General features: G+C 36.7%; 2 protein-coding genes across 2 annotated transcripts; both read left to right on the forward strand.

Annotated features, from left to right (window-relative positions):
• Positions 1–1,767: 1,767 nt before the first annotated feature.
• On the forward strand, positions 1,768–6,020 carry drc3 (dynein regulatory complex subunit 3; the record flags this gene model as incomplete). Its single annotated transcript, XM_083931242.1, has 11 exons — positions 1,768–1,873; positions 2,002–2,168; positions 2,300–2,446; positions 2,921–3,040; positions 3,139–3,222; positions 3,324–3,527; positions 3,756–3,887; positions 4,487–4,557; positions 5,164–5,293; positions 5,670–5,801; positions 5,922–6,020. The coding sequence occupies 11 exons, from the start codon at positions 1,768–1,770 to the stop codon at positions 6,018–6,020; spliced, it is 1,392 nt and encodes a 463-aa protein (XP_083787368.1).
• Positions 6,021–7,889: 1,869 nt separating this feature from the next.
• On the forward strand, positions 7,890–14,594 carry gid4 (GID complex subunit 4 homolog). The gene is made up of 6 exons (XM_083931883.1): positions 7,890–8,236; positions 10,285–10,344; positions 10,791–10,898; positions 12,326–12,427; positions 12,526–12,656; positions 12,786–14,594. Exons 1-6 carry the CDS (start codon positions 8,012–8,014, stop codon positions 12,847–12,849), a joined length of 690 nt encoding a protein of 229 aa, XP_083788009.1. The 5' UTR covers positions 7,890–8,011; the 3' UTR covers positions 12,850–14,594.
• The last annotated feature ends 1,968 nt before the right edge of the window (positions 14,595–16,562 follow it).

Here is a 16,562-nt window from a genome sequence, read left to right on the forward strand (position 1 = left end):
TGTTCAACATTCGCAAACATGTACTCTACTTCATAGCTTAAATGTATTTAAAATATAGGTTAAAATAAAATAAAAACATAGGTAAAGCATTTTACATTGGTAAACTAACTGAAATTACACTGTTTTCCCCCTTGTATGTAAATAATATGTTGTAATTTATTTTTTATTTTATTCTCCTTTCTATTGATATTATAATTGTGTTCAGAATGTATTACTAAAAGCACTTCCTCTGTAATCCATTCTTAATCCTGTATAACAAGTAGTCTATATTTGATTACAATTCAGTTGTGCCATTTTGCGAATACTTTGTACCATTTATGCAATATATGAATACAAATGTTACCATTTCTAGTTTGTACGTTTTCAATTAAGTTAAAAACAAATAGAAATCAACTTTAACGTGAATAATAATAAAAAACAATAAAAAATAAACACATTTCTTCATAGCGATCTGTAATTGTATATCATTACGGATGTACTCAAACAAACATGAAATATAAATTCGAGCATTCATTTTCTGACATAACTATTGACTGGGTATAGCCTACATTGGACTTTTGAAATAAATGTTTAACCAAAAGAAAACAACCGTGCTCACAATCTTGGTGTCGTGATTTGTAGCCATACTTTTTAAAAATGTTGTTTCTGTTGTTGTTATTACATATATTAATAACCCAAGCAGGTATATTTTGAAGGTGAACGCTATTTTAGCAGAAACATTTGAACGTACTTGAACGCAGCTTAAAGTCAGGCGGTTGCTATGCAACGGTGTGTCAACGACAGAGGTAAGGTAAGAGGTTATCTATCTTAGCAAGGTACGAAAACTTGTATTGTTTGATTTTTAATAAGTTTTTCGACATAGATATGTTACAGTGTTAGCAAAAACCTTAGCTAACTTACTCAATCCGATTGGTTTTCTTTGTTTTTATTTAGCATGGATCTTTAACTGGACAAACCGAGCTGCAACTTCACAAAATATGATCTACTTTCTTTCTCCTTTGAGCAAAGCCTTACCAGCAGCAGGATGAAGAAGCATTTTGGTAAATTTATTCCCGTCTCCATGGATGATGAGTTTTTGCAAGAGGCAATAGCGGAGCAAACTCGTCAAAATCGGTCTAAGCGTGCTGTCAAGGAAATCCACTACAATGAAATGTTGAATCTACGTCTGGAAAACAAAAGTGAGGAAAAATAAATAGATCTCTGTACAGTGGTGGAAAAAAAGACTCAGAACCTTTACTTGAGTGAAAGTTGTAACACCTCACAGTGGAAATACTCTGTTACAAGTAAAAGTTGTTGTTGTACAAAAGTACTAGCATCAAGATGTCCTTTAAAGTACAAAAAGTAAATGCAGAATGGCCCATTTCAGAATACTATATTATCAGATTGTAATTATTAATATCGTTTAATATTAATGTTGCAGCTGGTTAAGGTGCAGCAAATTTGATTTACTTTGTATACTGCTGTTTAGCTTCATATACAGTTTGTTATTTCATTTGTTGATAATATTTTGTATTAATAATCTGTAAAGTAACTAGTAACTAAAGTTTTAAAATAAATGTCGTGGAGTAAAAAGTAAAATATTTCCTCTGAAATATAGTGAAGTAAAAGTATGAAGTAGATTAAAATGGCATTACCTCAATACTGTACTTAAGAACAGTACTTGAGAAAATGTACTTAGTTACTTTCCACCACTGTCTTTGTATGAATGTGAATGAAATGGTTTAGGGTATGTGTTAGGTTTTTGTTTTTTTCACAGACATCCAGATGATGGATCACTTATGGGAATTCACATCCTTGACCTTACTGGATCTGAACAACAACCTGATAGAGAAGATTGACGGCCTGGACAGTCTGAATAATCTGACATGGCTTAGTAAGAGGAAACTTTGTATTTAGATTCTGTTCATGCTTTCTTGTAATTATTGTGCAGTTACTTGCAGAGATGTAGACAACATCTAAAAAATATGAACTAATGACAATCATTCTGAATGTGTCTTTTAGATCTATCATTCAACAAAATAGAGAAAATTGAGGGTCTGGCGTCTCTGCGGAAGCTTGAAATGCTAAATTTGTCCAACAACAGAATCTCTGTTCTTGAAAACATGGACACACTTGAGAAGCTCACTCATTTCTTAATCGCAAACAACCTTCTGGGAAAGCTGGACAACGTAAGTTTATTGTCATATTATTTGAACATGCTGAATTAGTATGCAAGTATTGTGTAACATTTATGTTTTTCAGAATATATAACATTACAGAATGATTACAAAAACTAATGCAAATTGAATGCATTTCAAAGGTGCTCTATCTCAGGAAGCTCAAGAACCTGTTCACAATCAACCTGCTTGGAAATCCTGTGTCTCAGGAAGATGATTACAAAGTATCCATCACAGCCTACTTTCCAAACTTAGTGTGCCTGGACTACAGAGTACTTGATGAGAAGACAGTAAGTATAAACAGTAGTGTGTTTTGACTCAAACCCAAGTTGCAATCTCCTTTTAAAGGTCCCATAGTATACAAAGTTTCAGGTTCATAGTTGTATTTGGGTTTTCTTCGTGAACATGTTTACATGCTGTAATGTTCAAAAAAACACATTTCTCATAGTGTCTTTCTGAATATACCTGAATTCACCCTCTGAAACGCTCCGTTTTAGCACACAGAATCATACAGATGTCATGGCGGCACGTTTAAAGACACAGTCTCTGAATACGGGCTGTGTGCATTTATCTGCGGATGGAGCATTTTCATACTTTCACAGTATTCATATAGCACCTCAAACCTCTTTACAATAAAAGACATAAATGTCACCGTTTTTTTTAATATGGGACCTTTAAGTCATTTTTGTATGTTTGAGAATTCCACATGACTACTTAAAATTTTCTGTGTTGATATACTGCATAACTAAATCACATGTGTACAGAAAAAAGAAGCAACTATCAAATACCACAATGTCCTCAAGGAGATGAAATGTGAGGAGCTACGGATGCAACAAGCTGATGAGGCTGAGCAAAGCCAGGAAGCGGAAGTCAAATTACACACGGTAATAATAAAAAAAGTTTACCAACATTATTTTCCCTCTGAGCTCTGATCATTTGTGTAGCCTATACTGTGTATAACTTCAATTCTTCTTCCCCACAGGATGCCTTTGTGGAGTTCCTGAATGGCTCTTACCTGTTTAAGAGCATGTTCAAAGAAGATCCAGAGGCAGAGACACTACGCTGCGTGCCTGAAGTGGCTCATCTGCTTCAAACATATCCTTTGTTGTCTTTGCTTTCCATCCCATGCAGGTGTATCAATAATAACATATAATCCAGGGAAATTAGCACTTTAATTTCCTTTACCCTGCACTTACATTTGAGCAACAAATGGTGAACCTGTGTATGCAGATATTTGAAATAGGTTTGGCTGAACAGACGCGAAGAGAGGCAGAGGTGAACTCTTTCTATAGTTCTCAGAATAAGGCTGTGACAGACTACCAGCAGAAAGCATCGCAAATATTGGCAGATTTTGAGCAGCAACACAAAGAGGTGAGCTTTAAGTGTCATAATGACTCATTAAACCTGCTATAAGTGAGTTTTTCCTCTAGATAATTGGACGGGGGACTGCCATGGTACAGCAGATCCTCTAAAAAGCTGCAGTAGCACTGGCTTGGTCTGCCCGTCCTCTGCCTCTCTTGTTCCAGCCAGGGGTGGCCACCAGCTCACAGCCATCACTGGATTAGTATAATGAGATTTCCTGTTCTCACAACTTTCTAGAGAATAGTGGAGTTGCAGCAGTTCTCGGACGCAGACCTGCTGAAGGTCGAGATCAATCACCGCTATGATGAAATCAAACAACTCTGCAACAGCCTCATGGCACTGGAGTCTCAGCTGGTTAGCCAGCAGGAGGTAGGTGTGTGTGTGTGTGTGTGTGTGTGTGTGTGTGTGTGTGTGTGTGTGTGTGTGTGTGTGTGTGTGTGTGTGTGTGTGTGTGTGTGTGTGTGTGTGTGTGTGTGTGTGTGTGTGTGTGTGTGTGTGTGTGTGTGTGTGTGTGTGCGTCTGTGTGTGTCTGTTTGTGTCTGTTTGTGCTTTTGTATGATCTCCAATCTGCCAAAAGTGTATTAAGAAAAAAGGCAGAGTGTCATTTAATTTGAGTCACTTCTCAATTATCTTAAAGGTCCCATATTGTAAAAGAGTGAGATTTCCATGTCTTTTCTTTATTATAAAGCAGGTCGAGGTGCTATATAAGTATTTTGGAAGTATCAAAACAATCATTCCCCGGCTGCAATGACGGTGCAGAGATAAAGAGAGCGCAGATGGGGAATACCCGGAAACGCTGACCAATCAGAGCAGACTGGGCTTTCTCAGGAGGGGGCCTTAAAGAGACAGGCGTTAAACCAGAGCATTTCAGGCAGAGGGTGAAATATGAAACCTGAACATGAGCATAATATGGGACCTTTAAGTCTCAGTTATTTAAGCTGAGTTAATTAGCCTCCTGTTCATTTCAGGATGTCATCAAGAAGTTGGACATCAACATCTCAGACATGGTTGGCAACTTCGGCGAAACTGTTAAAGGAATATATCCTTTCTCACTGTTCATTACTTTTAAAGTATTTTTTATAACACTGGTTCATTACTGTCCTCAGGGTCAAGCTAATAGGATACTGTACTACTACGCAGTTGCCTGCTTTGTATAGTCAGTAATCCAGTTTTGTTTAAATGTCTGTGTTTGGGAACAATATGGGTGATCTTTTTTTGTTGTTGTAGAGACAAGCACACACAAATGACAAAATTAGACAAGAAACCAACAAGGAACAAGAAAAAAAAATCGACAGACAGCTATTGTAGCAATTACTCAGTACAAACAAAAGAAAACATATAAGTGAACATCAATACATTAGAAGAGAAGCCCCAGAATGTTCAGGGGGCCAGAGGGGATCAAGACAGGCCAAAAGCAATTGAGACAGCGAAGTCCAGGGTGTAGATACAAAACAAGCACAGTACAATGCATTACAAGCACACACCATGAGAAATTAAAAAGAAACAAAACAAAAACATCAGGTCCCATGTCCCAGAAGAAAACAGACAGGCTGCTCTCCATGGATTTCTTTAAGCCGTCCAGTAGGGTTGTGACTTTAGCAAGCTTAACTCTGTGGTTAGTTAATTTAGACTTTCCTTGACACAGTCATACATTTGCACAATGCCGAGATCTGGAGGATAATTATCATGAGAAGGTGCGAGAGATTGCTGTAGCAACTCTGGAGAATGTGGCTAAGGACAACCTGGACGAGGACATGCCAGATGATGTTAAAATGGTGAGTGTTACCAATTGTTGTAGATTGAACGCCAAAATAAAGGATAGAATCTAGAATTATTTGGACGATTACAAAAAAATGTTGGCGAGGACTTCTCTCTCAGTTCTGCCCTGTTTAATCTCAGAGATAACTGAACCTGAACCTGTCTTCACACGCTGCCATGTTGACACTCCAATGTCATAATACAGACCTCATTCAGAAAGGCCTGCAAGTAATTTGCTAAACTTAGCATATAAAGAAGTGTATATTAGTGTGGACATTGCAGAATAGCAGTCTAATGTGAAGAGATTAACCTAAATTGGTCAGACAAAGTGGAGACATGGTTTATTACCAATGTCAGAGCCTCCAGCCTTTCACACCTGTGTTTTCTCTGTAGCTGTTTACAGACAAAGACACAGTGATGGATGCACTGGCCACCGGGCATGATAACCACCTGCTGACGATTAATGACCGGGAGACTCTGTTGGTTTCACGTGCCGATGCCTGGAAGGGGGCCCTTCTTAAAGAGGTAGAGGGCTGAAATTACATCCAAACACCCCAATTTATATTTCCATATGTATGACAAACCTCTCCCCCATATCTCACAGGGTTTTTATTGTCCACATTTTGTCTTTATGGGTTATTACAGATTCAAGACAAAGATCTGAAGCGAAACCGCGTGCGCATCTCAGACATCAACAGATATGTGGACCATTTGTTGGAGGAGTTGCAGTACCATCATCTATGAAGCCAAGGCGAATGAACATTTCACAATTTAAATAATTAAATACAACCCTTTGTACTTGTTTCCCACAGTCTCTAATGGTCCTTTAGTGCTCCACTCCCTTCCCATATCTACCAACCTATCCTTCAATCTCTCTCTCTTTCTACAATACACTTGATACAAACTGTTAGCACATGCTCTCTTTAAAACAGTTCCCCCAAAACATGTGTTAATTTATTTGGTTTAAAAAAAAAAAAAAAAAAGGAACCTTTCGCAACTTGTAAGAAGTGTCATTTTGTGCAAGTAAAAATATTTCTCTTTTGTAATATCTATATTTTGTACATAAACAATAAAGATAAGAAAAAAATCCACCTGTTCACCTGTTTCTTGCTGCCTATTATAAAAATACATGCGAATAATCATTATACTGTTTCTGTGCTTTTCCTTGTTCCACGACCAACCAGGTACATGTGCAGATCTGTGCTGTGTTCGGTTGACAATTGTTTCAAAAATATATCTTTCAAGTGATGTCTTCAGAGCTTTTTGTTTTTAGAAACACACAAAGAGAAAAATAATTTAATGAAAATTCTTAAGTTTCCCAACATTCACACTTCTCTGTGTCAATAAACTTGCATAAAAGATAAGAGTTAGAAGAACATAATAAGATAACAATAGAATGTCTGGTATATTTATAACGTGGTAAACATATACCATTTGTGCGTACTATTGATATAGTAGTTGGTTTGTTTGGTTGTTTACACATTTTGTTTCAACGTGGTATTCATTCAAATAAGAAAAACAATAATATGTTATCTATTTAAGTAGATATAAAATATACACAAAAACAAACAAGAAGAAAAGCAAAAAAGAAAGAAACAAAAGATCAATAACATAAAACATGCTAAAGGTCATTAAAGAATTGGAAATTAATTAATTGAAAACATTAAATAGGGAGCACATCACAATCCTACAGTTTTTATGCCTTTTTTTGTTTTTTGATGAAGTTATTGTCTTAATATATAACACCATTTTTATTTTTGAACACATTAAAGTGAGGTTTTCACTTGTAAATAAATAATAAATGTACATTTATAAATGTAAAACTTAAAATATCCTTTCATTTTTTCATTTAGGGTTATTTCACACCAGACCACAGCGATCAGACAAAACAAACTACAGACACCAACATACCAATAAAGCAACAACCCAGCTAGAAAAGAACAACACCTGGCCTTTAAATCTCCATCCCCCATTTAAATACATATAAACACATAAAGACACAATCAAGACACACAGAACAACAAATAAATAAGTAAAAAAAACAAGCAAACAACAAAAAAACAAGACAAAAAACATTGCAAACTCCCTCAACAGTCCTAGGTTTGTCCTATATTTATTTATTTATTTATTTAACCACCCCCATCTTCCCTACTACAAATCAAACATATGTTGTTTAAATTTTCTTTTAAATTCACTAAGGCTTTTACTATTTCTAATGTTTTTGGCCAAACTATTCCACAGAATTACTCCACTAACTGAGACACTCATAGATTTAAGGGTTGTTCTCGTGAGCTGCTGGGCCAGTTTATGTTTACCCAAAGGTCATATCTCTTGGCACTTTTCCTTTCACAAAAAAGTCCTTGGATAATCTCATATTTCTCATATATATATATATATATATATATAGCATCGAATCTGACAAAACCAAATGTTACATTGACAAAATCTGTCCTCATTTCCCACATTTCTCGTAGTGCAGGAGAAAATACAACTCCCAGAATGCATTGTGGTTACATGATCCAATAAGACAAGCCGAGCCCCAGTTTCCAGCCAATGAAATGACCGGAAGCTGGCTCCTCATATGACACGTTGCGGTATCCCCCTTCAGTAGGCAGTCTGTGGACAGCTCGCTAAATTGAGTAAAGTTCTGGGACCTCGGGGGTCTTGTGCAGCTGGCAGACACTCTGTCAGGACCCTTTCTCTGTCCAGCAGCGCTGTGCCCCGTCATAAGGTTCATGACGGTTGCTGACGGTGACACTTTAGCGCTCATCATGCCTGTCCGAGCAGAGTGCTGCAGTACCACCGGCTCGGCCTGCCCATCCTCGGCCTCTCTTGTTCCCCCAGCCCCCATCAACACCTACCAGCCGGGGGTGGCCACCTCTCTGCTGTACAGCGGCTCACAGTTTCGGGGTTATCAGAAGAGCAAAGGCAACTCCTACGACGTTGAGGTTGTTTTGCAGGTAATTTCACACTGACGGGAGCCTGTCCTGTTTTTTGTTTTTTAGCATTAGTTTGTTTATTGTTATATGCAAACTAAGCATATTTGTAGCCATAGTTGCTAACTTAGCTGATGTTAGCTTGTCCAGATTGTAATTGTCTGTCATACAATACTAACAAGTTGACCTAATTTTGCTAGGTGACTGTGTTTCTAATCTGACATTTCGAATTTGGATAATAATAAATAACGTTTTTTTCACCTATTTTGCAGTTCACATACTACCCAAACACGTTAGCATTTTGAGCAGCTAGCTACCTAAATGGGTGGAAATAATATACTAACATTGACTTTGACAGCAATGTCAGCAGACTGATTAAAATATGCCAGCCTACATGCCCACTTTTTATGGTTGCTCTCTGTTCACACCACCCCTCCTGTAATTATTTATATATATATATATATATATATATATATATATATATATATATATATAATTATTTTTCTCAATTGCTAAGTCACACATAATCAGAATCAACTTTATTGCCAAGTATGTAAACAGATTACATACCAGGAACTTGACCTGGTGATTTTGTGCTTAGCAGATGCAGAAAAATACATAGATAAACACATAAAAACACAGAAATAAGACACTCAATTAAAAAAACAAAATGCACACAGAATTTAGGAATTATAACTATATAAGAAGTAGAATAGAAGTTTTAAATACACAATGTTAAAAAAAAGTGCATATGTGCAGGTGATTGCGTTAATGTAACAAGCGGTTATTGTTTGTTGGTTGGTTTTGTTGAGCGTATTAAAAAATAAATAAATAAATAAATACATTTTTTTTTTTTAATGTAAATAAATAAATAAAAGAAACAGGATACACAGGAAGTAAGAAAATCTATAGTATAGATACTAAGTGGAGAAGGGGTAGGAATTAATAAGCTTATGCTTCTTCCTGCTCCTTTTCAAACATACAAAGTGTTTTTAATGACTCGTGTTTCAAGTGTAGTTTATTTTTTTTCATATGTTTGAAATAAAGCATTCATTCATTCATTCATTCATTCATGTAATGCGTCATGATCAGGATTTTATGAAAGTGGGATCATTTTCATCTTAATCATCACTTTTAAGGCACACCAGAAGTCTTATCTTGCAAACTTCAATTTCACACCATTTCTCAAAACATGAAACACAGATATTAAAGAAATTAAAAAAAACATCTATTCACAACTGATTACTTGCATAATTATGAATTTCTAATGCACCTGTGTTGCGCAATTCTTCCTTCAGTCAGGAACAAATGGCCTAAATGTTAAATTCCAGTATTTCAACAATTTATTTTCTTTTGTAGATAGTAGATATTTTGACCCTTATTTTATCTTTGCTTGTACGTTTATTTTTATTTACAATATTCAGCATTTCCAAAATGATGGAAACAAGACTCTAGGTCAAAATCTAGTAGGCTATATCAGCCGAAATCTGAATTTATTTATTTTTTTAAAGTTTATGACCAGCATTTTATACATTTAAGGTGAAATTCTTTATTCTTTAAGGATGCAGCACAAACGCTGCACCATAGTAAATGTTTTTTCTAGTCTAGGTTCTTGCTGTAAGTCTTACATATCAACTACAGTTCATGGGCAGAGAAAGATCTGCGCACAAGATAAAATAAATGAAGAAAACTTTCTTATAAAATGTGTCTTTTTTTTCCAGCATTTCAACAGGGCATTGTAAAAAAAACAAAAAAAAAAAAACAAGTGCATGTGCAGAGTGCAGTAGGGTTTATTATCTTTTATAAAACGCTCTTTTGGGGAAAGAATACAGTTGATGCTGCGATATGTTTGCTCACCTTTTTTGGCACATACTATAAAGTATCAACAAAGGCTGAACCATTCATATTCATATTGATAGCTGTATTTTGTTGTCCATTGTTTAATTTAAGCATAAGTTGTGTTGTTTGATGGAATATTTGCTTTTGTTGCATGTGTTAAATGTTTTGCGTGCACCTGTGATTTCAGGCCAATTGAGATACATAAGTATGTGTTTCCCTAAATCTGTTTGCAGCATGTGACTGTGGAGGACTCTTATTTGTGTGGATACCTGAAGATCAAAGGTCTGACTGAGGTGAGCTTTGAAACTACGCCAGCTGTAGGAAGACTGACCTTTATTCTGCACAAACTGGTTTCGATGTTAGTGCAAGTGGAAACCAGTTCCCTCTCGTTTGATGCAGGCTAAATTGTGACAAAGATTAAAGGTAGTCAAACGTTAGACCACTAGGTTTAACTTCTTATTTCAGGTCAACAGTCTAGTCCTTCTAGTCTAGCTGAAAGTACGTCAAACTGTATATCTATTACATTACGTAACATATGGTGAGGGGGAAAAAAAGGTCAGCAGGCTCCGGTACTGAATTTTGTTTGCGGTAGAGTGGAGTGAAAGACTAGTAGCCAGGATGTGTCTACGTCACAAGTAACAAGCCATTCTTAAACTGACTGTTTATGAGATAACTAACCATCTATATACTGCAAAAAAAGCTACATATAACATATCTCTTTCCTTTCTCTGTGTGACAGGAGTATCCCACTCTCACAACATTCTTTGCTGGTGAAATTATCAGTCGAAAAAGGCCTTTTTTAACTAGGAAGTGGGACGCGGATGAGGACGTGGACAGAAAGCACTGGGTATTTCCTGTTTGACCTTCAGTTTTGTTGATAACTAATTAATACCCGATGAATTAAGAACTTGATCAATACAAAGTTTAAGTTCACCCACACTGTAGTGAGCTCCTGGATGCTGCAGCGCTTGATCTAACCAGTTTATCTCTGTATTTTATGACGTATGTGACTGTATTTTAAAACGTGCCTGTTGTCTGGAACATTTGCTGAGTCAGAGCTGGCCAATTACTTGATCCACGAAAGTGCCACTTGCAGTTCTCCAGAACCGCTCATTCGATTGGGCCTTGAGCAATATACCAGCAACTCTGCATGAATGTTTGTTGCTATATGCGATGGACAGTCATACATAAATACATACATAGGGAGACACTCCTTCCCTTATAGCACATGTGTCAAACTGATCCACCTGGCTGCAGGTTTTTCATTCCAACCAAGCAAGAACACACGTTACTCGACTAACTCAATCACCTGGACTGCCTTCACACAGTTGATTTGTTGGACCAGGTTTGTTTTTGCTGGGTTGGAATGAAGTCCTGCAGCCACAACGGCCCTTTACCGGATCAGTTTGACACCCCTTCCTTAAAGTTATATGACTCGGCTACAGTGCCACCTATTGGCTAAATGGCATTTAATTTTAATGGCCACTAAGTCATCATACCTGTACATGTCCACCAAATTTATTTCCAATAGCAGTGTTCAGGAGATATGACATTTTTTGTAATGTAAGCCCTGCCCACAGCATTTGAGTAAACTTTGAGGGCCAGCTATAGCAAACTGTATGGAACAGAAAATAGCAAAATGGTCATGACTTTTATGGATAGATTCGTCTGGACTCACAGAATCCAGAGAAGAAACCCATTTAGTTTCTTTGACTTACGCTTTAAAAGTTACAGGCCAAAATGTTTCTTTGACTAAGAAAATGAAAGCTGTAATAATAAAAAAGTTGCGTTGATACTGAACAGTTGCGTTGATACTGAACAGTTGCGTTGATACTGAACAGTTGCGTTGATACTGAACAGTTGCGTTGATACTGAACAGTTGCGTTGACAATGAAAACCTGTGTAGACCTACTTTTCTCCCCACACAGAAAATCGATCAGGAATCAATATGGCAGCCGATAAAGAATTGATCCGAAGCAGAATAGATAACGGCATTGGTATCAATAGCATCTTATAAATTCCTGTCCCTATCCGTGGGTCCGCAGCGGTACACCGGCCAAGTGTGAAGTAGATCAGATGAACGGCTCTTAAGATGTGCAAAGAACAGACAGAAAGTCAGAGACTTCTTGCTTTATAGTTAGAAATAGTGATTAATATTGATAATTAATTATGTCGCAGAATTGTTTTCTCTTTTCATTCCTATTTGTAGTTGTTATCTTGTCATTATCTCCATAGTTTCTGTTATCTTACCAGCATTTAAAAAACTCTTACCAGGGCAAGTTCCAGCCTTTTTGCAAATATGCCAAAAGCTTCAACTCGGATGACTTTGACTATGAAGCGCTGGAACACAGTGATTATGTCTTCATGAGGTGGAAGGTTAGTACGTAATCTTACTTTCACCTACCAACTCTTTGTCCTTTTGTTAGCTCTGAGCTTTAACCTCTACTCTTTTGTTTTTTCCTCTGCACTCTCAGGAGCAGTTTCTAGTTCCAGACCACACTATCAAAGACATTAGCGGCGCCTCCTTCGCTGGCTTCTATTACATCTGTTTCCAGAAGTCCACAGCCACTATCGAGGGGTATTATTACCATAGGAGCTCAGAATGGTAACCACCGAACATTACAGACCCCATTCAATTATTTGAAACGTTTTTTTTTCTCAATCTTTTTCACTGCATTAGCACATTTCTAATGCCAATGTTACTCTCAATTCTCTTTTGTACTTGCCTCTGCAGGTACCAGTCTCTAAACCTAAACCATGTGCGAGAGCACAGTATGCCTATTTATGAGTTTCGGTGACAAACGCACACGCGAGTCTCGAGTCAAGGAGGGGACGGGTCATACTGCCCTGTGGTTAAATGGGACGGGAACAACGGATAGCCCTTTGGTGGCGCAATCGGGGCTGACCATTTTTCCTCACTGCGGGGAAATATAACATGTGGTCAGACACTCCTGTGGCGGGCTGAAAAAGGAAGGCACAAGGAGAGAAGAGTTCAAAGGAAAGATGAGGATCAGTGACGGAAGTTTGGTTCTTACAATCACTGTTGAGTTTGGGTTTACCTCGGATTTTGTTTTGTCCTTTTTTGACGTTTTTATTTTTATTTTTGTGCTACCTGATTTCTCTGCGCTCTCATAGGATCTGTCTCCCTGTTGTTGCTCATTGAAATATGTCCCTGTTTTGTCAGTGGAGAAACATAATTGCCTTGTAGCTAAGAGTTACAAAAGAATAGAGTATAAAGGGTGTACATTTGTGAGAAGAGTTCTGTTCAGGAAAGCTTAATTTAAATAATATTATTTTAAATATACAACATCATTTGACCTCCCAGAGTGTTAAATGCAGAATCTGATGGTGTGTTTATTGCCAAAAGGTTACAAACGTGACACAGATGATCTATTTATGCAAGCTCTTTAAGACTGTTGGTTTGTGTGTGTGTGGCTCAGGAATGTTATGCTAGGGCAATACGTATTGAATACCTGAAAACCATGAGCGGTGATGTTGACCTCTAACAGATCCTTAATAACCAATTGGTTGTATCAACAACTTGACAAAAAGTCTTTAAATGACCTCACATCAGAATTCCTCTATGCAAGCCAAAGGTCACCAAGAGGTAGGATTTCTAACAGCACCTGACTTGTTTTATTTTCAGATGATATATCTTCCAGAGTTATTTATTTATTTTTTAAATCAAGAATGATCTTGTGTGAAAAATGCATCAGAGAAATAAGTAGACCTATTTAATAAAAAATTCCAGCATTTGAAGCTCAGACATGCGACAGTACATTCCAACTCGATTAGAATCAAAGATTTTTAGTCATGTAATAGGTGTCGGAAAAAACGGTAGCGGAGTTTTGACTAACTGGAAAAGGTACAGATGTAACGCGGCAAAAGCAATGCAGTGATTTGAATTTTAATCTTCAATATAGTCTGCAAATAAAATGTTAGTTTTATTTAGTTTAAGCAGTTACATGTGGACTAATGAGTTTGTTTTACGGCATTTTTTTTCTTTTAACCTTTATACAAAGGCTCAACTGTTGGACGTAACACAAAAAGCTCCACATAATGTGCTACAATGTGTTATTGTTCTGTCCTCAGTGGAAAATGTTGTGTAAAAATTGTACCTTTTTTGTAGCTCATGGACAAAAGTAGGAAACGCTGATGAAGGTAGAGTGACTCCTCCTTTGATGCTTATGGAAAAAAAACCTGCTGCCTTATAATTTTAAATGTTTTTTTTTGTTGTTGTTTTTTAAAGACAAATTATTAGGTTAATAATGTTTAACGTGAACGAAATCATGAAAGTATATTTGGACAGTTGTGCAAACCATGGCGGAAGTGTTTGTCTTGAAAGGGTTGATATAAAAGTGATACGCATGCACTCAGGTCGCTCGGTCGCCTGCTGCATGACAAGGAGATTTAATGGGTTGTGGGAATAATGTTGGCACAAATTTTTTTTTTTAACCCAAACATGTGGATTGAAGATGTTACAATCCAAATTTGCTTCTTTTTTAATTTTTTTTATTAATCATATAACGGAAAACACAAGAACATGTACAGTGTAAGAAACAGATGTTTATTCAGGGGTGTCATTAAACGTGAATACTCCTGATTTAAAGAAGATGATGTGTGATAAATCAGCTGAGTGCATTGTGTGAGGCGGAATAAAGAGTGAACTATTTCATACACAGTTGTATGTTTTTGGTTGTTTTTTTTATAAACACAAGACTCCCTTTATTTGACAGCTGAAAGCCCAGAAAGAGACAGGAATACTGACAATAACTCAATTAGGCAATATTGTGCAATAATAATCAAACTGGGCAATACTCTGCAATAATTAACTAATACTGGAGTTTACTTTGGCAAAAATACTGCCTTTATACTGTACATTTAAACTAATATTCTTATTTATTTATTCATTTATAATATTCTTGCCTTTTAACACACTTAAGCATAGATTCCCTTTTTAGCATTTTTATTATTTACACTTATATTGTAGCCCAGTACATTTTTTTAAATGTATTTATTTTTTTACATATCTTATTTCCATTTTTCTCTATATTGTAGTATATTCCACACATTTTACCACACTTACTGCTATTTTTCAATATATTTCTGTTATCTGTATATATATATATATATATATAAATTATGTATATTGTTTCTATTCTGAGATGCAACTGTAACATTACCCAGTTTCCCCCAGGGATCAATAGAGACATTTTGGTTCTGAAGCAGGAGTATAGAGTAGTAGAAGTAGTAGAGAAGATGCAGTGAGGGTTCCTGGCTGAAATTGAACCAGGGCTGTAGTTATATTGTACTATATTCACTGACCGCTACTGGATCACAAAGTTTAGTGACCTGTGCAGAGGGTCATGGATCATAGCCGCCAGCACTAGATGTCAGCAGTGGACAACAAAACAGTGTTTTTCTCTGGCAAGCACATGAAATCTGTTCAAACCTCTAACCCTTTTAAGGCCTAATTATAAGTAATGGTCACCTCCGCATTGTCTGACAGTGTAGATGCTGATGAGTACATCAACTAACAAGTGATAGAGAAATCACATAAATGTAGGCGGTGATCCAAATCTCCAAATCTCTTCTTTAGTTGGTTGGAGACCAAAGGCAGTTTGACGTTAATGCCTTCATTCAATGAAGGAATGTGCAGAGTAATAACAAAAATTTGTTTTTAGGGTTTTTTTCTGCATGGTTCCCAAGAAGGCTGATTAACCAATAAAATGGCTTCAAGGAAAACGTTAAGAAGTGAGCCAGGAATAAAGGTGGCTTAAGTTTGGTGTACGTGCTGCAGAAAACAAACCACAAAAGGAAATACATGTGAAAAATGATATGGGCAACAACTTCCTTATGGGTTTAACAATGGAGGCTTCATTATTTAGAAGGCTGTCTCACAGAGATTTACACTCACTGCTGGGACGCATTTAACTGTAATTTAATAATCAGTGCAGCTACTTTTTTAGCTGAGACAGAGGGGTTGTGCATTTAATTTGCCATAGTTTCATGTTACAGATATAATAACTCATCGCCTCTGTGTGATGATATTTGTCACGCACTGTGTGGCTGTAATGAATGAAACAGTGAAACAATAGTTCCAAAGAATACTAAAAAGTTGTGGCCAGCGTCAACGGTAACCCTCACCTTTCCACAATGATTTATCAAATATTCAATTCCATTTTATTTATTTATTTAATTTTTATGTTTTTATTCATTTCTTATTTAAATGATCTAAAGACACTTTACATAAAGACTAGGTCTAGACCACACTTATTTATGAGTTTCAGGGACCCGACAATTCCTCCATGAGAAGCAGAGAGTCATAACAGCAATGGCAACTTTTGTCAAATAATCTTTATCGCCAAAGATTTAATGTATACACAATACAGCATTTACACAAGTTTGCAGCTGAAAGAAAAAGGCTGTATTCGTCCTTCCTGTGTGTGTGTGTGTGTGTGTGTGTGTGTGTGTGTGTGTGTGTGTGTGTGTGTGTGTGTGTGTGTGTGTG

Source organism: Echiichthys vipera, assembly GCF_963691815.1.
Source record: "Echiichthys vipera genome assembly, chromosome: 17".
Taxonomy (NCBI): Eukaryota; Metazoa; Chordata; class Actinopteri; order Perciformes; family Trachinidae; genus Echiichthys; species Echiichthys vipera.